The sequence below is a fragment of the Patiria miniata genome, unplaced genomic scaffold (genome assembly GCF_015706575.1).
Source record: "Patiria miniata isolate m_02_andy unplaced genomic scaffold, ASM1570657v1 HiC_scaffold_3, whole genome shotgun sequence".
In the NCBI taxonomy this organism is placed as follows: Eukaryota; Metazoa; Echinodermata; class Asteroidea; order Valvatida; family Asterinidae; genus Patiria; species Patiria miniata.
The window spans coordinates 18,725,214-18,747,308 of NW_024037069.1; the positions used below are offsets into that span (position 1 = coordinate 18,725,214).

At 41.8% G+C, this 22,095-nt stretch overlaps 1 protein-coding gene across 1 annotated transcript in view; it reads right to left on the bottom strand.

The window, feature by feature from the left end:
• Positions 1 to 500: 500 nt before the first annotated feature.
• LOC119737363 (hydrocephalus-inducing protein homolog) overlaps positions 501 to 22,095 on the bottom strand; it is a 73,319-nt gene continuing 51,724 nt past the window's right edge. Inside the window, exons 62-85 of the mRNA XM_038211667.1 lie at positions 21,862 to 22,014; positions 21,292 to 21,525; positions 20,003 to 20,108; positions 18,609 to 18,881; positions 17,271 to 17,545; positions 16,220 to 16,519; positions 15,563 to 15,723; positions 14,290 to 14,571; positions 12,956 to 13,319; positions 11,944 to 12,109; positions 11,542 to 11,689; positions 11,017 to 11,224; positions 10,428 to 10,652; positions 9,601 to 9,770; positions 8,643 to 8,808; positions 7,684 to 7,989; positions 6,779 to 6,948; positions 6,107 to 6,242; positions 5,234 to 5,527; positions 4,355 to 4,518; positions 3,626 to 3,776; positions 2,848 to 3,078; positions 1,839 to 2,063; positions 501 to 1,257 (exon numbers count right to left, since the gene is read on the bottom strand). Of these exons, the coding sequence (XP_038067595.1) occupies positions 775 to 1,257; positions 1,839 to 2,063; positions 2,848 to 3,078; positions 3,626 to 3,776; positions 4,355 to 4,518; positions 5,234 to 5,527; positions 6,107 to 6,242; positions 6,779 to 6,948; positions 7,684 to 7,989; positions 8,643 to 8,808; positions 9,601 to 9,770; positions 10,428 to 10,652; positions 11,017 to 11,224; positions 11,542 to 11,689; positions 11,944 to 12,109; positions 12,956 to 13,319; positions 14,290 to 14,571; positions 15,563 to 15,723; positions 16,220 to 16,519; positions 17,271 to 17,545; positions 18,609 to 18,881; positions 20,003 to 20,108; positions 21,292 to 21,525; positions 21,862 to 22,014 (5,391 nt within the window). The 3' untranslated portion in view covers positions 501 to 774. The remainder of the gene's footprint in view (positions 1,258 to 1,838; positions 2,064 to 2,847; positions 3,079 to 3,625; positions 3,777 to 4,354; positions 4,519 to 5,233; positions 5,528 to 6,106; positions 6,243 to 6,778; positions 6,949 to 7,683; positions 7,990 to 8,642; positions 8,809 to 9,600; positions 9,771 to 10,427; positions 10,653 to 11,016; positions 11,225 to 11,541; positions 11,690 to 11,943; positions 12,110 to 12,955; positions 13,320 to 14,289; positions 14,572 to 15,562; positions 15,724 to 16,219; positions 16,520 to 17,270; positions 17,546 to 18,608; positions 18,882 to 20,002; positions 20,109 to 21,291; positions 21,526 to 21,861; positions 22,015 to 22,095) is intronic.

Genomic DNA, 22,095 nt, shown 5'->3' on the forward strand with positions numbered 1-22,095 from the left:
TCACGAAATGTTTGAACCCAGCTCTGTAGCGCTCGTGCTTGGAAACAATACGCGCAACGAAGTACCCCTATGCATTTTGCACAAAGTGCGTGTAGTACTTTGGTTGCTACGGGTATAGTTCTTTGGTTGCTATGGGTATAGTACTTTTGGCCGTGCCCTGAAAGATAGCAAAAATAGAAAGTACCATGTGACTCGCTCTCGGCCAATCAAGACACGGAATCTGTGGGTGGAGGTGTTACAAAAATGAATATTCTCTGAACATTTTAACAATATTAGTTCAACACAAGATTTAAGAGGTGCCCTTTCAATTCATTTGGTTCCAGAATCAGAAGAATTGTATCAAATATTTACAAGTTAGGTGGTATATTTTTACATAATGCAATACTGTACTTTTACATAAAGAAACACAGCGTACTTCAAGCGATATCATACACCAAGTTTATTCACTACACTTTAAAATAATACTCATCAAAGAATAACTACGCTTAGTAGTAAACATAAAGTCAGATTCTCAACTCGTTATTTATTTATTAATTAATTAAAAATTAGTGAACACTAACTTACATACATATACATATGTTAAAGTCTTCAAAGACTGGAAAAAAAAACGTAAGCACTAATATCCTAAGTCGAGCAAAGCTGAAAAATGATAGCATCTAGTTTTTTTAATAATATTATTACAAACTTCATATCCTTTTATTATTACCAACAACTTAATATCCACATCACATACATTACTTACAGAAAACCACACAAGCAAGATCGATACATATCTCACGGAGTAATTCCTTTCAAGTAGAAGGTCCAAGCCACGTTAGCGTTCCCACCGGCCGACCGCGGGCACGTCACCACCAGCTTACCCATCCTGGGCGCCTTGGTAGGGTCCGGGTTGCCGTCGTACCCAACGATGATGTTATGCTGCTTCTTGCCTCGGATGCTCTCGCCGGGTTTGCAGGAGAACGCCGGATTGTCGACCTGGAAGGTGAAGGCCGTGGTGTGGGGGAAGATATTCCGGAACGGGATGGAGGTGGTCGAGTTGGCTTTGATGGTGTACGGGCCCTGGGGTTTGGGCGGGATGCAAGTGCCGAAGAGGGGGAAGGTGTACTCTCCGCCCACGCTGGAGGTCACGGTGAGGGTGCCACGGGTTTCCCCGAGGCGAGATGGTTCAAAGGTGATGTCGATGCTGACTTCGGAGCCACCGCTGGAGCCAGGGGCTGCGGTCAGGTTCTTGTCAGAATGGAAGTCACTGTTATCAACCTGTTAAATGACGTGATATGGATGATAATGAAAATTTCAAAAAGTGCATATATCTGCCACTATCGCCACTCAAGGTGCTGCATTATTTTTCCTGATCAGCAAGCCAAGAAAATTTCCTTGCACTATCTCTGCGCCTTAGTTATATTCCTAGTTATATGCCCTCGTGAAGTCTGGTGGAAAACAACCAAGTACCAAGTAGGGAACAGCTCAATGTTGCCATTTCAGGGGCAAAGAGCTAATTCAAACTCACAGCCATTTCTGCCCTAGCAAGTACCCCTGGGTTGGGAGAAGCTGTTATGACAAAGCGCCTTGCCCAAGGACACAAATTCTTGAACCCCCTTAGGTTGGACTTGAACCCACAAAATGCAGAATAACCCACGTAATATTGAGCTCAACACACCAGACCAGGAAGCGACATAACCCAATGCGAAGTAAAAGACATTATTTTGATGGCTACAATATATTATTTGTAAACAAGATTTTCTAATATTCTAATATGACTTTATTACACACTTCATTGCATAATCATGGATTGAAGTAAAATTTCACGTCTCAAGAATTGACTTCAAACAATGACTTACCTTGCAAGTGTATTCTGTCTTGATCTTGGCAAAGTTGACGAACCTCGCCGTCTGTTGCTGATTACCCCCCAGCGGCGCCCTGAGGTATACAGCCTTCTCCGGCCCTGCTGCAGTTGCTGTCAGCAGCAGGTCATATTGGAACATGCCCAGCTCGGCGCTGCTTAGCTGTAACTTGCTGTTGGTCACACCAGTCTTGAGAGGCAGGAACTCAAAGCTCAGAGAGCCCTGGTGTTGGGGAGGAAAAATATTGGTCATTTGAAGAAATCTGTCGATAAAGATTAATTTACTCAAGAACTAGGGTCTTAAAGACACCTTACTGAATTCAATGGAACAAAACAAAAACCTTTTTTCCTTGAGCTTGCAGAATTCATAATTACATGTATTAAGTTTTCAATTTGTCTCTGGGACTAAGAGTGACAACTAAATTTTTATTTTTATAAACTTTAAATTCGCTTTCCATTTTTTCCCCATTGATCTAGTCGTGAAAGTGAGTCTTATAAACTCAACCAGTGTGTTTTCTAGTCATTGGCTTTCAAATTTAAGGGCAAAAATCCTTCAAAATTAAATTATTTGAAGTAAAGAGGTTTTTGAAGCGCTGAAATTATGTTTGGAAAAATGACAATTTTCCACATAATTATTAGAATTTTATAAAAAAGTAAGGTAGCACTTTAAATGACCAACTAGAGTGAAAGTGTGCATACGCTTTCGTAGCTACAACTTCTTCATCAGATGCAATGAAGAGGGGCATCATCATACAAGGTTTATATAGGGGTACATGTACAGTCAAAACAGAGGGTGGTGATCAATCAATTATCAATCAATAATTGGAACATTTCCAGAATGCTTTGCTTAAAAGTAGCAAAAGTCTTGAGAAATGTCACTCACAAAAGCTGATGACTTTTTGGCGGGAGAGGGGGGGGGGGGGCTCAACTGCTATATTTTTCAATAATTTGCCTAGCATCTTAATAACAACACTGAAACTTTCTTATTTAAGCTTCATTTGCCCTACCTCTGACTGCGGAGGGACCACCAGCTGTGGTGGCAGCATGATATCAGTGACAGGGCAGTTTGTAGTGAAGGTGACAGGCATGCTGAGAGGATTGTCCAAGGAGATGGTGTGAGAGGTGCTCAGGCGGACCGGCGTGGTCATCTCGATGGTGTCGATGATGCCTGGGGCGGTGCTCTTGAAGGTCACGTAGTAGAACTGGAACTCGTTGGATACCTCATTGCGGAAGATAACCTGAAAGAAACACAGATGCTTAGAGGAGTGATGTGGTCCACTTGTTATAGTGTCCAACTCACGTGCCATGGTGCATGGGTTTAAATCTTCATAGGTTACATATTGCTTGTGTTCTTGGGCAAGATACTTCACTACAATTGCCCATCTCCACCCAGGAGTGTAAATGGTACCTCATGGGTTGAGACCAGATTGGGCTGATCTCAAGCTGCTGCTGAAAAACGGTCTCATGGACAGATGAAAAGGGGTAATAATTGTGAAGCATTTTAAGACATTGGTAAGTGCCATATTAGCACCACATTATTATTTAAATATTCTGTCAATATTATGGTAATCTAGTCATAAACAGGGGACAAAAAATGTATTATTTGACACAATAATGAAATCTTCAAATGAAGGCTGAATAAGATGGCTGTGTGTGTTCCTCATGAGTTGAAGTGGATTCAGGAATGGCTGTTAGCCAAGCAATCATGATTTAAAGTGTGTTATGATCCTACATCTTTACATTTAACTGTTCCTCTTTCGGCCCAATTTCTTGAAACTTCCTTACCTTGGCAGAGTAAGATGCCTCCTTATGACAGAAGAAGTTGAGTTTGTAGTCTCTCTTGCTGTGGCCCGGCACGTCGATGTAGTCCAGTCCCTTCAGCGTGGTAGCCGTGTCTAATTTGTCTGGTTTCATCATCTCAATCACTACCTTGAATCTGGAGAAATGGGAAGAAAAGTCCAACAATCAATAAAAAAAAAGACTAGACTTGCCTAACTGAGCTGGTGGCAAAAGTCTCAAGTTAGGATATTATTTATACTCAGTGAGTGGGGGAGTTAGTCAGTCAGTCAGTCAGTCAAAGGACTATAGGCTGGTAAAGCAAAAACTCTTTATATAACGCTGCTTCGGTAGCTCTTCTCTAGATCTGTTGTCTAGGTCTTCGACAATCACAACTACATGCACACATGCTGAAAATAGACATAGTCGTAGCTCTGGAACCCTGTTTCACAACACAGCATATACTCTTTGACAGCTCACACATATTTCCTACACCAGTCCATTGAGGTATTTGAAACCTCGGCTCTGTCTCCAGCTTTGGATTTAAAGGTCCCTAACTTGGGGGACTTGATCAATATAGACCCATGTTTTGTTAAATCTTATATGAGACAATTGATTACAGAATTTCCATATTAAAGGCTTCTAATCGATTCCAAAGCCACAGATAAAGCCACAGATGAAGCCACACCTGGAAACAAAGTCATAGTTTCGGAATTGCCTCAATTTCCTTGAACTTACCTCTGTGGTCTCTTGAGCCAGTTTGAGACAGACAATAGCTCCGTGTAGTACGTCTTACTAGGCACCTCTCTAGTGACGCTACCTGCTGCCTTAGGGGGTTCCGATACGCCTGTAAGATTGTACAGGAGGCCGGAGCCGTCTGGTAAGGCAAAGAATACTGTCCCCTGTAGGAATGAGAACAAATGTTGATGAGATGGGTGAGACAAGAATACTGTCCACTGTAAGTGAATGGCAACAAAATATCACTGTCAAAGGTGAGGCAAAGAAAAGTAGTTTCCTGTGGGAATGGGAGCAAAACTCGATGTTAGGTGTGGCAACAAATACTGTCCCCTGCAGAAATGGGAACAAAAGTTTATGTGATGGATGAGGCAAGAACAGTGTCCCCTGTGGGAATTTGAAAATTTTTTTTTTGATGTTACATGTGCCAAAGAATGTTCGCCCCTGCAGGAATGGGGAACAAGATGATGCGATGGGTGAGGCAAAGAATACTGTTCCCTGTATAGCATGGGAACAACAATGACTGCTATGGGTGAGGTAACGAATACTGTCCCTTCTAGAATTGGAACCAAAAATTGCAGCAATAAATTAAAGGTAAGAAAACTAGCATTGCACCCAAAAACACAATTACGTAGTCGACCAGAAACAGAAAACAGTAGATAGAACTGCATGGCTCAGAGTGTGGATATCAAATGCACGCTGGTTCACGCAGCAATGGCAAGACACATGTAGGATAATTTTCAACAGAATGTGCAAAAACGGAATAGTCTTCATGTGACTGTCAGGCATACAGTGGTAATGCGTTCATGAGTCCAGCCTAAATCTCTCTTTGTAGCTTGTCACCTGAGCCTACTGTGGAAATTCATCGTCTACCGTACTCACTGTATGCTTCTTTCCTTCGGCCGTCATGATCAGCGGCCTATACGTCATCTCAAACGGTTTACTCTGCTGGGGTTCCAGCATGATAGTATCCGCCCCGGTCCAGTGCTCCCCCTCGATGACCGGCCGTAACTCCCAGCGTTGATTGGTGCGGTTGTGCAGGGTCAGGGAGCGCGTGTCCTTCACACGGACGTGGGTGTTGAAGTGTAGGACTTCCTTCTGGGGCTGGCTGCCCACGCACATGCCGGTCAGGACTAGGCGTAACGGGCGACCGCCCTCAATGTGGCAACGCAGCTTCTGTTAGATGGAAAATAAAGGTTGCACCAAAACTTTGTTGAGGAAAATCCAGAGTTGTTTTGTTGCAACTTTATATCAATAAATAAATTAGGGGGAAGGAATTCACTTTTATTTACCCAAAGACATTTATACAATTTACAACAAATTGACTTGAGTTGAACGAAATCTATCAGAAAGAAAAACTATTGTTTATTGAAAATAGACATCTTAATTTTCAAATTTTATTTTTTTGGGGGGGGGGGGGGGGAAGGGGGATTGACGATGGGGGTAGAGAGCAAGTTTTTATCTGTCCCTAGAACACCATTTGCTGTAACCACAAAATATCCAAAACCCACATAGTGTTTCTGGCTCCAGCCTTCAAGGTAAACACTGATGAAATTATATTGATTTTTATAGAGGAATGGGTAAATTCCCACCGTTTCTACTGAAAATTCACCCTCACTATTCCTCTAATTGGTGAAGCCCTTCCTTTTTGTATTTAAGAACTTTGTGATTGGTTCTACTTTTTGCTTCAGAAAGCAAATGTTCCAAGCAAGTTTTTCTTCCAACAGGTCAGTGAAACCAAAGCATGTGACTCACATCATAGCGGATGTCTTGGCTCAGGTCCTTGGGGAAGAAAGTGACTTCAAAGGGCACAGTCATGCCAGGGGAGACGTAGCCCTCGGTGGGACTGATGGAGAAATCGGGGGCAAACTTCTCTACGTTCCACTTGAAACTGGGAAGAAAAGAAACCAAACTTCAAGCCTTACATAGAATTTAGTTAAACTCTGTGATTTTAATCTGGTTTGAGTTTCAAAATTACCAATGGAATGCAAAAGAGCAATTACCAAAACCAAAACATTTGGAAATGTTCTGATTGACAAAATATGTGGTATATGTATTTGTGTTACGGGGAATTGTCCATACACTTGCCAATAAACCTGCTGCCGCCATGTTGGTCTAGTTCCCCGCTTGCATGCCATATCAAAGTACTGATTTCTGATTAAACTTGATGCTGACCAATCTGCCACTTTTTAGGCATCCTTACAAAATACTCAGGAACTTTGTCTCAATTAAAATGAGTAGATTTTGATACAAAAGAGTTCCAAGATAAATTTGACGGTTATTTTACGACTGTACAGCCATGTGATGGATGAACTAGAGGACAAAAATTGCTGGCAATATAGTAAGCCTGCATCAACTGCAGTTTTTGTGCAAAATTTTCTGGGTCTTTAAGACAAATTTACGAGGTTTTGGGGAGCTATTTTTTACCCTGCTCCTATGTCGCCAGTGTTGTACATGAGCAGCTTGCGTGTGGTGCTACTGCGCTGGACCACGGCTCCAAAGGGGATAGACTCCTGATCCAGACTGATGTCGATCCCCTGGCAGGAGCCTGTCACTACAAACAGTGGTTGGGACAGGCCAGCACACTCAAGCATCACCTGGAAAAGAGGTTAAGAATGTGAATACAAGCAGAATTATATCAAGACTGCAGAGTATAAGACAATACAAAATTTCTTTCACAAGTCCTCACCAGTGCACCACAAGTCATCATAAGTCAATCACAAGTCATCCAGATCTACGTCAAGGCACAAGCTATTCAAATGTACAGTGACAAAGGGCATTCATTTGTTACTGGGGATCCCCTGTTACTTGTAAATGGACTTGTGAATGGACTTGTGAGTTTGTTGTGACTGAACTTCTTACTGAACTTCTGACTCGACTACAACGCTGCAATGAGCTATGGAATCATGAGAGTAACTTCCACAACTGTGCTGCATTCTCTTACAGAAATCCAAAAAGGAAACTGCAGTTCTTTTTTAGATGCGAGGATAACCCAAGAGGATTTTAAGGTAATGTCTCAGTTCTAAGGTAATGTCACTTCATGTAGGAAGTGAAGAAAATAATCCGAATGTTGTACAAGTTAGGATTTGAACCTGGGTCACAAGACTCGGATGGTGCGAAAAAGAACCACTAATGTAAACTTCACAACCAAGTTTTTTTGGTGTATAAGGAGAATGCCACTGAATTAATATTGAATGAATAGCTATGGAATCAAGGTGGGGGTGGGGTGAGAAACTAATCTCATTAAGAATCTTAGCAGGATTCGAACCAGGATCACAAAAGTTGGAAGTAAAGTGCCAATCTAAAAAGATAAACACCATCACTAGAATTACCTCCTCTGTGAACTGTGGGATCCGACACTTGGGCGTGAAGACCAAGTCAAGATTACAAGTGCCTCCTTTTGGTTTGAGATGGATCTCTTTGGTGGGAGCCAGGGACAGGACCTGGGGTAGCTGTTGGAGGATCGGACTGAGTGGCGTGATGACCACAGTGAAGGACAGCGGGGCCGGGCTGTTGTTGATGACCGGGACGGTACGCTTGACCGCCTCGCCGACGCGCAGGGCGCCAAAGTTGACCAGTTTGTCTTTTGGGTTGGCCACCTCGACTCGCATCTCAGTACCCTCGCCAAGGATCTCCACCTAGAATTTGAAAATAAGATCCAAGGCTTTGGTTAAATATATAATTTTGAAGAAACAAAAGATGAAGACTTCTTTAATACAAACCATTTTTTAGAACCACGAACTTTTCTCTGAATAACATTTGATGGAATTTTGATTCAGGGTGTTATAATTGTTTTATTTTATTTGGGTTTTTTTTTGGGGGGGGGGGGGAATCCTATTTATATCCATTGCTATGTTTACCCAATCTTAATTTTCTTTAAAATTAGATGCGATGATTTAAAACAATTAATTACAAACAATATTCTTCATATCAGTTTTTGTCCTCAATCAGTCTGTTTGAAACTTTGAAGATTTTAGTGTTTCTGGTGCAAACCTAAGATGGTTCTCACTTTAAAAAAAAACATGCAAGGGAGAACTACAAACTACATTGACAGAACGTCATTGCGAAGTTCTGCCATATACTAGCAGAGACTATATGAGTGTACAATAGTGCACGGGGGTTCAAGGAAACATATTTTCATATTGTCTTCAATTTTCGACCTGTCAATCAATTACAATACAACTTTGGTGACCAGGGTAGCTGTCAAACACGGTCCCAAACACAGTGAAAAATGTACACAAACCGACGTCGGTCAAGTAATATGAGACTATCGAACCAACAGCCTCCATACCTGAGTCCTGGACAACCCGTTGACCTCAAAGACAACCAGCTCCCTGTATTTGATGGCCTCCCTTGGGTAGAAGGTTAGCTGGACCTCACGGCTGTCACCAGGCTGTAAGACGCAGGCTGAGAACTGGACCTCAAGATGGGAGGTACTGGTATACAGGCAATCAACGCTGTGACAAACAAACAGACCACATTTCATTGAGATTAAGTGCTTAGCACGGAATACACTTCCTAAGCAGAAACAGGTTTTAGCCAAAATGTGAGGTGTTCTGGGCAAAATGAAATGGAACTGGGCACAGGCCTTAGTGGAAAAAAATGAAGAAAAAAATTGGGGGGATTTTTTTGTGATGGACGTGTAATGACTTGTGAAAGCTTGGGATGGACTTGTGAGGACCTGTGATGGAATTGTGAGGACTTGTGATGGACTTGTGAGGACCTGTGATGGAATTGTGAGGACTTGTGATGGACTTGTGATGGACTTGTGAGGACTTGTGATGGACTTGTGAGGACTTGTGATGGACTTGTGATGGAATTGTGAGGGACTTGTGATGGACTTGTGATGGACTGGTGATGGACTTGTGATGGACTTGTGATGGACTTGTGATGGAATTGTGAGGACTTGTGAGGACTTGTGATGGACTTGTGATGGACTTGTGATGGACTTGTGACGGACTTGTGATGGACTTGTGATGGACTTGTGATGGAATTGTGATGGACTTGTGATGGACTTGGGATGGACTTGTGATGGACTTGGGATGGACTTGTGATGGAATTGTGAGGACTTGTGAGGACTTGTGAGGACTTGTGATGGGCTTGTGATGGGTTTGTGATGGGCTTGTGAGGACTTGTGAGGACTTGTGAGGACTTGTGATGGACTACAACACTGCCGATGAGAGGGTGCTTGTGCACTGAGTCTTCAATTTTAGAAAATTCAAGCATCCAAACAAAAATATTTTTCTTACCTGATAGCCTTTGAATCCCTATTGGTCACCGTCAGCACATTGGACAGAGTGGGCATGCCAGCGCGGTGGATGAAGCACGGTCCAAAGTCATACTTGGTGAAGGAGAAATGTAGACCAGGGGCCACGCCCTGACCAGCTAGGACTATCTGGTAGGTGGGACCGTTGGTTACCTGATGAAAGGAAAGGGGGGAAGGTTACATCAATTTAGGAAAAATGTTATGAATACACCATGTGAAGTAACTTTCTCTATAAATGTTAATTGGTTCCGAGAATAACCAAGGTGTTAACTTTGATTCTTCTCTGAACAATTTTTTGTTTTTTTGAGAAGGGCACTTCATATGGTCCACCAACAAACCCCAGCTGACCACTATAAATACACTTCTAGGACCTTCATTGGAAAACTAAGATGTAAAAGTTCTTGAATTCGCCCCCCCCCCCAAGAGGTTGTCAATTTTTGGGGGGTAATTTTTTGTTATTAATTTCCACGATTTGACCTTGGTGATATGTATGTGGCCTATTTTTGAGTAGTATAATAGGGGTGTAAGTGGCGCCACCAACGTCAAAATAGTCCCCCCCCCCCCCAAAAAAAAAAACACCAATTTTTTCTGCGGCCAAAAATTTTGGGCAACATTTTTTTTTTAAATTTAAACTTATACAAAATTTGAAACAAAACATTGTGAGCCCCCCCCCCCAAAGCCAAATCCTGGGTGCGCCACTGAGTTTGATGAACCTTTGGTTTCATTAGCGAAAAGTAATAAAATCAAGGTGTAAGTGTGCATATGTCTTGGGAATGTGCTTGTTTGTGTCTTGAGTGTGAGAGCATCTACCTTGAGTAGGAGCTCGCAGCCCCGCAGGGAGGTCTTGTGAGGCGGTTTGAATGCCAGCACGCAGCGTTTGCGGTCGTTGCAAGGCACCAGGCCGCTCTCAGGGGAGATAGTCACCATCTTGACCGCCTTGCCGGCGCGCTCCTTCAGGGTCCACTCAAAGTCAAAGTTGAACTTGCCGGAGTTGACGATGAAGATGGACCGCACGGCTTTCTCGTTCACTTCCACCTACGAGACGGAATAATGAACAGTTTTAAACAGGATTTTGACGATAAAGGGGAAAATCTAACATTTAATTTATGATTTCTGTAATGACTTATTTTAAAGGAGTACAGAAAATCTTTCTTTTTTCGTACCCTTTGCAAGGTGATCAGGGGACTAGATAGGTTTTTATGTCAAAAAATTTGACATGTGAAAACTCACAAATTTATTTACTTAATATAAGGGCACTCGGCAAAATTTAGGGCCACAAGTACTGAGTATATTTGCTCAAAATCTTCACTTTCATTGTGAAGTTTACAGATTCTGTTTGGGCTTGTCCACAAATTCAACAGTCCAAACAGGTAAATTGTTCTCCATTTTTGACCTTTACCTCTCCAAAGTTGATCTCGTTTATCCCCCTGCATGACAGGGGGACGTTCTTGCCCGTCGAGTCCTCACACAACACCTTGGCGTTCATGGAGTATCCCTCTGCCTTGACGTTCAGGTAGATGGGCAACGTCTTCTTCTTGATGTTTATCTCTACGTTGAAGTTGACTACTTTCTCCTCGTGGGGGGTGAAGGAGACGTCAATGGGTATCCTGGGTAGAAATTGGAATGATAAATCTCAATTATGATCGGTCGTGAAAGTTGAGGAATTGCTTATTAAAATGTCAGCGGAATCTCCAAGCAGGAATGCTACAAGTGTAATGTGGCTCCTCTTTCAATTCGCACTGCAAATTGCTAATTCAACTCCCGCTAAAATTTCACAGCGAATACCTTATGACGTCCAATTTGAAATTACTGTTGATGGTCAAAGAATTCGGTCTTAGATTCCAACATTGCTTGACTAGGGCTTAAACTTCTGGATATCTGGAAAAAAAAGACCCAAATGTGGCAATGTGCTTCTTTTTTTCACCTGCCAAATGGAGGAATGACGCCATCCTTGGGAGTGACATTCAGTTCTGAGGAGAAGGCTTCCGAGTGACATGACGCCTCCGAGATGTCAAAGGTGAAAGGTCGACTCTCATTGTTGATAAGCTGGACTCGCTCGCTGGCTGTGTTGCCTGTGGTGGCAAAAGAATAAAATGTGACGATAAATCATTGATAAAATGATTCAATGTTTGAATATTCATTGGTTGACTGTAAAGAAAAAGTAACATTCTAAATGTTGGAGGCCCTTCTATAATGAATATTTCCATTTCTGCTGAAAAAAGGAAGTTTGAATTCCAACTAGGCTGGTAATCAGTGTTGACATGACTTTTGATTTAAGTAAACAAATCATAAAGGAATGGTTGGAAATAAAGATAACTGGACTCACCTAGAAGCAGAGACTTGAAGTTGATGTGGGATCGGTCGGTGGCCACCGCAGGCTCTTTAGCGTCACCCACTAGGAGGAACGGGACCAGGATATTCTGCTCAGGTATGGTGAACCGCCAGAAGGATTCCACGACGCCCAGCTGGGATGGAGTGAACTCAAAACTGATCTGAAATAATGGAGGAAAAACGGAAACATATCTTAAAGAAGTTGTAATCAAGTCAATCACAAGTCAAGTCAGATGTTACAAATAATCACGACGATAAAGCTATATCCTCTCTGAGTGATCCCCGTTTGCTACTTCTCGGGTTTGCAGCAGTGCTAATGTTGCTAGCATCGTGACTTAAGGCGTGATCCCTGGCTACATGTTACATACAGGTTTATGGCTTCTAACTAGCGCCCCATGAACAAAGACATTGACACAATGCTAACCACTAACACAAAGCTAGATAGCTCAGTTGGTAGATCACCGGATGGAAAGCCAGAGGTCACAGGTTCAAACCCTGCTCCAGTCAATTTCTTTATACAACTTTAAAATTATGATGATAAAATGTGGTAGGTTTAGATGACAATGCTTGCGTTGTACACAACCATTCACAATAGGGAATCATGTAAAACAATGACCGTTTCAGATTGATTTTACGCCGAATCAAATTATTTCTAAGATTTGAAATCAGTTTGACATTTGAAACAGTTAGGAGCGACAAAACACGAAAGACTGATCACTGCAGTCGTTCAGACTGACTCCAGGACCTAGTCAATGGAAAATTAATACATAAAGATACCCTGGGCATCTAAAACCAAAAATCTAATTGAGTCGAGCTGAGTTCCTTTCCTATATTATTTGAAACGCCAGTATAAACCAGAAAATCACTTTAAAAAGTTCCCCAGTCTGACACCAAAATACATTAGGGTTGACTGAAGTTGCTCCTAACATTATTTGGATTGGTGCGACTCAAAACACGTCTGGAACAAGTGTAATTTAACCATAATTGATATAAACAAAAAAATTTACCTCCGTTTTCTTGCCTGGTGCGACGAACCCTTTCGTCGTCACGCAGCTGAACTGCTTCATTTTCTTGGGGTCCTCCTCGTCCTCGCAACTCCAGACGAACGAATACTGGGTGTTTGTGGGATTGATGATGTAGAAACCTCGCCGGTTCCGCACCTGGACTCCGACGGAGCTGAACTCGATGACCCGGGTGTTGGGGTCTAGGGTGGCGCCCGGCGGGGCCCCGCCCGGACCGCGGAGTTCCGGGTTGCGACGAGAACCGGTGATGTAGTCGGAGTCCTCCAGTTCGAAGTGGCAGTAGGGCATGAGACTGCGGCCGCGGACCGCGATGACTGGGCCCTGTTTACCTTCTTCAAGATTGGGGATCCTACACCATAGACAAAATAAGTAAACTTTCTTAATCCAAATAATATGAAAACGATAAATCTTTATAATTTTTAGCAGATCATGCTGCAAGCTTGGCCTTTTATCATATAGCTGCGTGTTAGAATATACTGCTTAGCAAATTTATATTCTAAGCACAAAGCAGTTGGGTACCAGTCACAAGAAATATCAATTACATGACATATTGGCTGGTAATGTGCTTCTGCAAAGCAAATATTATCTACGCTTAGTACATTTCTGTGCTGAACCGCTCAGTGAAAAGGCCCCAATAAAAATCATTTCCAGTTTAAAAAAAAACATAAAAAACTTCACCACTTCAAAAAAAATCACTCAGGCCTCACAGTGCTCTTCTTCAGCAATATAGTTTTTTCAATAGGTTTTGTTAGTTTTTAAAGGTTTTCCAAGCGCCTAAAAATAGGCATTTATGGGTTCCAGATTCAAAACTGTGCAACATTTTCAGCATGAGGTAGCAGAAGTATTGCGAATTGCTTACCTCAAGTTTTCCCCACTAGATAAAGTTACTAATTTTACGCAAACCGCCAAATTCTGAAACACTTTTCAAATTAATAATTAAAATTATCTTTAAACAAATATTGAAAATGTGTGTCAGAATAAAAACATAGGTTTATATAGGTTATTTATAGGTTACTTTAACAAGAAAATAGGCTCCGACGTTGAAATATAGCTCTGTATAGGTTTGAGAGGTTTTTAAGGTTTTGCTGTGAGGCCTGCTTCTCCTAACAGCCAAAGTTTTGTTTCAATTTTTAATCCTTGTATACAAGCATATCCTCCACCTACTGCGGTGTTGTACTTGGCACAATAAAATGAACTAACCAAAAAGAATTAATAGTTCTTTACAAACCAGTAGAAAAGCAAATCATCTACAAATTTTCACTGTGTACCTAAGTCATCATCCAAAATTCCCAAATTTCAGAAAACAATGTGCTACCAACCTGCAGATGATACGCCCTTCAAAGTCATGCATGTCCAGCGGCGAGAACTTAACCACGAAGTTCTGCTTCTTGCCGACACCGACAGTACCCATGTCTGGGATGACGGTGAACGGGTAGACGTCTAGGGATTCGGTACCGCTGAGCGCCGTGCTACAGCGTGAGGGTAAGCGTAGCTGGTCCTCGTCGGCAAAGCTGACGGACTTGCGTCGCAGGATCTCTTCTTCCATGACGACCTGCCAGTTGTAGGAGAGCTGGACGGTGCCCTTGTTGGTGAGCTGGAACCTGTAGAAAGGGACAAGGTTCATGAGAAAATAAGGGTTATGAGTAGTGTAACCGGAAAAGTAGCAATAGATGCTTTCTCACTTCCTCAAGGTGATGAATAAAAAAAGACGTTCATAAATTCCACCAAAATGCCAGATTGAAGAATTGTTATGTCTGTAATTCTGTCAAAATGGACAATTATCATGGGCGTTGCGAGGGGGGAGACCAAAAAAAAGGAAGAAAAAAAAGGAGAAAAAAAAAAAAAAAAAAAGAGGCGCGAAGTCATAGTGGTGTAAATTTAATGGGTGGGGGGGGGGGGGGAATGTCCTTGCCCCCTCTAAAACTGATAAATCGAGAATATGTTGAGAAATACAAGAATTTTTTGGGAAAAATATGTTTTGCCCCCCTCTAGAAAAAAATCCTGGCGATGCCCATGACAATTATTACTAATACTATGCTATTTCTAGAACTACTATTGTAAAGTGCTGTCGTTTGTGCCCAGAAAAAGTGAAAAATTGACATTTTCATGAATGATTTTTGCCTTAACTTGATAGATTCTTGCAAAAAAATTATCTAGTCAAATTAATGTATGTGAGGGCAATTCTAACATTATGGAAGAAAATGTTATGTCCGTGACAGAGCCAATTAACCATGATATCTAATTAATGAGTTGGAGAAATGATCCAAAACTTTTAGTCTGTAATCTCTTTGACAATTACTAAATGTGTAAGATGAATTTATAAGATTTGAAAAACTACATTTTCAGGTTTAAAAGGCTGAGCTCTTAAACCTCTGCCAGGGACATTGCATTTTCTTCCATAACACTAAAATTGCCCATAACCTTTACATATTGATCCACCAATAATTGTGACACCTACACAAAATTATCTGCTTTCCTTTTCACCATCATTATGTTTCTGGTGACGGTGATGAAAACTTGCCTTAAGTCAGAACTAGCTTTCACGTTATGACTCTACTAAATAATTGGCAGAGAATAAAGTATCGGACTTACGCAAACTGTCTGGTTTGGAACATGAGCGTGTCCTTGAAGTGGATGGAGTCTGTCTTGCATTTATACTTGGCATAGTCCGCATTGGCGCTGACACGCAGCTCAACATCACGGCTTGTATCGTCCAGGGGTGTGTGGACGGGCTCTGGCTCTGTCTCAATAACCTACAAAGGAGAGATAGTACAATGCAAAGGAATCACTATTTTTGTAAATAACTTCTACTGTGGGTAATAGTTACTTTCGAAAAGAGAACGTTCTTCAAATTTCAAGAAGTTAGAGAAATATAAGCTTGTCTGATAGCTAGTCAACATTATCATTTGTTTTTGGTCAATCCAAAACATTTCAAAGACAAAACAGGCCACTTTAAAATGACGGTTAAAACCTCAGTAGAAACAATTATCTTCTTAAAAAAAGTTCAGATGTGTCAGGTGTTCCAATCCTGCTGCTGGCCACATATTGTGTCCTTGGGCAAGACACTTTATCCCAACTTGCCCCTCTCCACCCAGAAGTATAAATGGGTACCGGCATTAGCTGGCGAGTGACCTGCGATGGACTGTCATCCCGTCTACGGAAACTGAAATGTTCTCAGTCATTTTATACCAAGGAAACTAGAGATAAACACCGGTCCGATGGGCCACATTGGCTCAAGAATTTACTTACCTTTTTCTTGGCAGGTTTGGGCACCTCAGCAGCCAGCTCCCCAGCAGCGATCTTTCTCCTTATCTCCTCCTCCGTCTTCTCCTTATCAACCATCTCCAAGGCGGCCTCCTTCGCCGCCTCTTTCTCCTTAGCCCCGCCCTTCCGATGCTCCTTCTTGGCTTCTTTCTCTTCTTTCTTGGCATCCTGGTTGGACTTGGGTCGGTTGGTCGAGGCCTCGCCGGAGGTCGGGGGTCGGAGGAGGGATGCCACGGGGATGTCAACCCATTTGACAGTCCGCATCCTGTCGTCCCAATCAGCAATCTACGATTATGGAATGAGAAGTGAATGAAATTCCTCAATTGCAGTGGATAACTTTCAATTTTCATTTCCAGAGTAATTTCTTTAGAAATTAGTGAATTAGGCGTGTGGTTTTTAAAGTTTGCAATTGACATAGCTATGGGCGCTTTTGAGGATTCCTTGGTTTCATTAAACAGAAATAAATAAATAATACAAAATAATAAAATGATAATATCCCTTTAAAAATACGAAAAAAAAAGTGCTCTAGGGCGTTTAAGCTTCCCATATTGTACAGAATGACTTTGAAGAAGTTTGCAGATTCTCCATGCACAGTGACCAATGCTAAAATCAAGGTGGAGTTCTGAACAGAATTAGATACTTAACTGAGCATTGGATTCAGTACACTTTTGACCATCATCAAAAAACAAAAACACAATATTTAGCACACATATGAATATTGTTGACGCTCCTTGTTTACTAGTTCTTTGGGAAAAAAGTAGAAAACTGAACAAAGTAGGACCTAAACCTAGGCCCCATTTACTATAGCAGTGCTTTTCCAGCTACACCTAGGCCTACTATGCTAGTTCTTTATTAGTCAATATCTAAAATTGTTTTTCAAAAAATAATTTATACAGTGATCTGCATGGTCCCAGGTTCAAGTCCAAGTCCAACCCTAGTCATTTTCCAGGTTCAAGTCCAAGTCCAACCCTAGTCATTTTTTTTCTGTTTGTGTAAAATTATTTCATAACCAAGGTGAAATTATCCATGCATTTACCTGATCGACTGGCTTGTCAAATGTGATCTTGCAGACTTTACAGCTGACGATGGAATCCAGTAAATTCACCGCCTCGTCTGTCTTGAACGTGACGGAGATATCCTTGGACAAGCCGCCGTGCAGGTGACCGACGGAGGGAGAGAACTTGAGCTGTGGGTGCTCTGGCCACTGGAAGCGGACGGTGTCCGAGGCGTTGTGATTGGTCATCGTGAAGGTCAGCTGATAGGACTCCCCCACGTGGCAGTCACCAAACTGGATGTGATTGGACGGCACAGCTGCAGCGGACACAAAAGGCAGAGAAATCTTAACCACGTGGTAAGTACGAATTCTCTTCATTTGTTCTTATTGATGAATTCCACATTCACCATCCACAAAACTATGGATTATTGGTCAAAACATCAGCAGCACCACTTCATGAAAACAAAATTCCCTTGAGTTTTCCCTGATATTTCCCTGAGAAACTGCCAAAATTCCATGAGAAATATTTTCACTTTAACGAGGTTGCTGGTAAGTCAAGAGGTGGTGCAGCTCAGCCAATTGTTATTGTCTGGAGAGGTGTGTAATATTCACACTGCATAAACACTAAAAAGCAACACATACTGGAATTTGTATCCTTGTGGAGACATTCCTTTGTTCTTGTGTACTAAAAGTTTTCGAGTTGGAAAGTGTAGTTTAAAAATGCTCTTATTTTAACCGGAATTAATTTCCTTGGCTGAAGTTTGGACTTAATATCCCTTTTCTAAAACTCTTTCATTTGCGACTGATCAACATAGCTTGGAAATTCCTAGTTTTTGAGTAAAATCCATATATCTATTTCGTGAAAACCTTGTGGAGACGTATTCATCTATAGAAATTGCCCTGTGGAGACGTATACAATCTTTTGTTCCCTATTGCACACATGTCTCCAGAGGGCACGGTGTATCAGATCACCATAGCCAGTCAGTCAATGGACACAACTTGGACACACAGCAGAAGACACACATACACAAAACTGGTGAAAGCCTTTCCCTTCTGGGTCACTGTCAAATTCCCTGAGTTTTTCCTGATTTTTGGTGTTTTTCCCAAATTCCCTGAGTTTCCCTGACTTGAAAAAATGGGAACTCATTGTCAAGGTTTCCCCTGAGTTCCAGAGTGGCTGGGAATCCTGGCTTAAGGGATCGGTCTATCCAGTTCATTAGTGTAATGTCATCTCAATTCAACCTTGCGTACTTCACACGGTGAAGCATAGCACAAATGGAACCGGAAGCTAACGCAACTTGAGCGTTTATCCAATGGGCGCTAGTAATCAGTGGTGCACGCGTGTGTATGACGTTTTTAATAACGAACCGTATTGCATACCTGAGACTTGGCTGTCGTCCCCAAGTAACTGTTCCACGTTCTCCTCGGCCGGTAAGCTGTGTATATTCTCCAGCGTGATCTCATCCTGGTACCCTTCACCGACCAGCTGGACCACCCGGTCCTCGTACTGGTTGTCCACGACGGTCACTCGGATGGACCCCTCGCAGCGCTGGGCCCCGTCCGGCTTGAAGACCACTTGGAAGGTGGCTTCCTCTCCGACACCGACGATGATGGAGGCGGTGTGGGGATGGCGGATGGGCTCCTCAATGTCATCTGGTGGGGTGAGGGTTGGAAGATGAAATGATCAATTATGAATTTTTTAATTACAAGCTTGAACTAGCAAATTAGGGTCAACTGCGTGGGACTGCTGAATGATTGGAAGAAATGTTTTGCTAACTTAGGCATATTTAATAACATGCAGGTTTTAATGCTTGCGCAGGAATGATATACACCATTATCATGTTGCAGCCGTTTGATTTTTTTCCCATTCAGATCAATGTAACCAATGCGAGGCTGGAAGGGAAAATAGTCCGGTTCCTTTTTGCACAAAAACATTATCATTCAGTACTGTTATTGGATACAGGGAACATGACTAAAATGGTGGAAGCATAGTAAAGGTCTATTCTATTGCATCCCTATTCTTAAATAAATCCTGCATCTGATATTAGGCCCCCCCCCAAAATAAGTCGGTCTCTGGTCAGCGCACGCGTCAATTTTAATCATGCGCGTCAATCTTTTTTTTTCCAAAATGTTCCGCGATAGCTCCAACAGCGCCCTCTATTGCCGCCCCTCCTCAATTTTTTTTACCAAAGAGCACCAAGGAATGGGAAATTGCACCAAGGCAAATGATCGAAAGTACCAAGGCAAATTATGGAGGACACCAATGTACATGAGGACACCAAAAAAGCAAAATAGTACCCCACCTTGTCTGTACAATCCAAGCTAGAAGAAAAAAAAAAAAAAGCAAAAAAAAAAAAAAAAAAGCCGCGTGGCCGCGTCAATTCCGGAACTTTGGTCTGACCAGAGACCGAATATTTTTTTTCTTTGGGCCTTAGTAAATTATTTGCAGTGATTAGTGCATATAGTTCATTTGTGGAACAGGTTCTGTAAACAGAAAGTTAGCAGAGCCATAAATTTAGCTCATATACTGAGCTAAATAGTGCAGAACTGCTGAGGCCAAAAACACTAGCAAATGTACATGTTTCTGCCAAAATATCTGTTGAGAACTAGCAAAATGTATTTCACATGAAACTTTGTTTGATAACCTTGCTTTGGTAGGCTTAGCACTTCTCTAACTTAAAAATGTGTATGACGTGCAATTGTGTGAATTTATTTCAAAAACTGAAAATCACAAATTCTATTATGGACGAAAACAGATTGGATGGTTGACTAACCGTTGACATATGCCTGGATATCCGTTTGCATGGGATAGATCAGCTTGGTGTCTTCAGAGCTCTGTAGACTGTACACACCACTGGGATCATTCAGATCAATATCCACCTGATCAATGAAAATACAAAGAGTTATCCACTAAATTAAGTTAATATTCAAACCTAATCCTAATTTTAAACACAGAGATGACTGAAGCCCTCAACCATAAGTGCTTTTTAGTTTTGATCTTTTTACTTTATAGTGTCCAAGGTCGATTAAAAACAAATTGAAGTTAAGTGGGAGATTTGATACGTTCAATTAAGCAAATTGTTTTCTTCTGAATTAAAAAAACATAGTTACAGCATCTAACTTGAAAAAATTTCAACATAAGCACCTGGACTTCACTTTATTACATTGTGTTTATTCACTGAAAAATCAATAAAACCACAGAGTGCTCAGGTGGTTTTGGGCGCTACAGGGAGTAACAGGCAGGACAGTTTGGGGCGCTACAGTGACTAAAGGGTTAAACAAACTAAAATAAAAGGTATTTTTTTTCCCGCTGAAATACTGTATGGACCAGTCATACGGTTGCGAAGGGTGATTTCTAAAGGTTATGTAACACTTCATTTTGAATGAAACTACATGTACACACACATGTTCACGTTGGGGGGCGAAATCTTTGAAAATTAATTTCTCCCGTTTTGAAGACCGTATCTTCATGCAACTTTCAGGGTTCACTTTCCTCATAATGATCCAAGTATATGCTAAAAATCGTTGTGATGTGTTCATTACTTTCGTTGAAATTGACATGAAGCTAAATATTTCTTCTTCCGTTATAATTCAATTTACAATCATACTGTGCATATTTTCTGAGAAACACAACGTTCAAAAGGCCATGTTTTTTGTGGTGCATGAATTTCACTGCTCTGCTATAGCGTCTCAGTACGTAATCGGATTAGCTTTGCCTAACAACGGCAGACGCTTTGCCTTAGCAACCACATGACTGGGACTGTGAGCCAGGCTAACCATGAAAAAGTTATAAAAGTCCTCCAAAGTTGTTTTTGAGTTCTGATCAAGTGGAATCCTATAGAATTAACTAACGCTTGGTAACCCGTTAGTCCCTGTATCGCCCCAAAGCACCCTCTCTTTTACCCGTTATACTGCCCCAAACCGCCCCAGCAGGATTATAGGGATTAATAAAGGAATAAATACGGTGTAGTATAATGTAATACAAATGCAAATGGGTGTAAAGCAAAAAACACTCCAGAAACTTTTGATGAGACTGAATGTATTAATTGAACAAATCCTGTACCTTGCTTGGCAATGTTCCATCGTTCTTCAGGCACAGCGGCAGTATCTGCGTGTTCCCAAGCAGCAATCGCTTGAACAGCAGCAGAGGGCTCCCTTTCTTGTTGCGTATGGACGGTTTCTGGATCGAGACGCGAGGCAGGTTGCCCTCGCCTTGGACTTCAAAGGACAGGTTCTTCTGCTTGGCCAGAGGACCGGTCAGGCCGTCCAGGATGACCTCAAACTGACCGGTGTAGGTCTGGACATGAAAAGATAAGACATGATACAATAGTTTTGATTGGAACATTTGTTTCTAAAGCAGAACGATTTCAATGAAATGTTCCAATTTTAAATCAACTAGTGAAGGTTTGCGGTAACACCATGTGGAAATCTCTTTTGGGAAGATGTGTAGTTCTGAAAAGAACCAGTTGGTTCTAAAATCTCTCCCCAGCTAATAATCCTCAACAGGACAGTTTTTATCTCCAGTTTCTTTAGCACAATATGGCTATGGCTTCATCACAATTACTTAAGCAAAACTTAAGCAGATTTTTTGTCATTATTTCAAGTGCATCCTTTGAGCAGAGCAAGCCTTCACCTGCATTGATGGAGGGCCAAAGTTGACGGTGGCGTAGACGTGGCTGTGAGCTGGGATAGACGCCCTGGACGGCTCCACCTCAAAGATGTCCTGAAGCTTAGAGGACGGTTTGGAGGTGACGAGCTTGCAGGAGAACACCACGTCGCAAGATACCTGGCATAGAAAGAAGACAATGAAGAAAATGAAAGAAATGATTCTCATCACAGAAACATCTTCTCAAAACAGACAAATTTG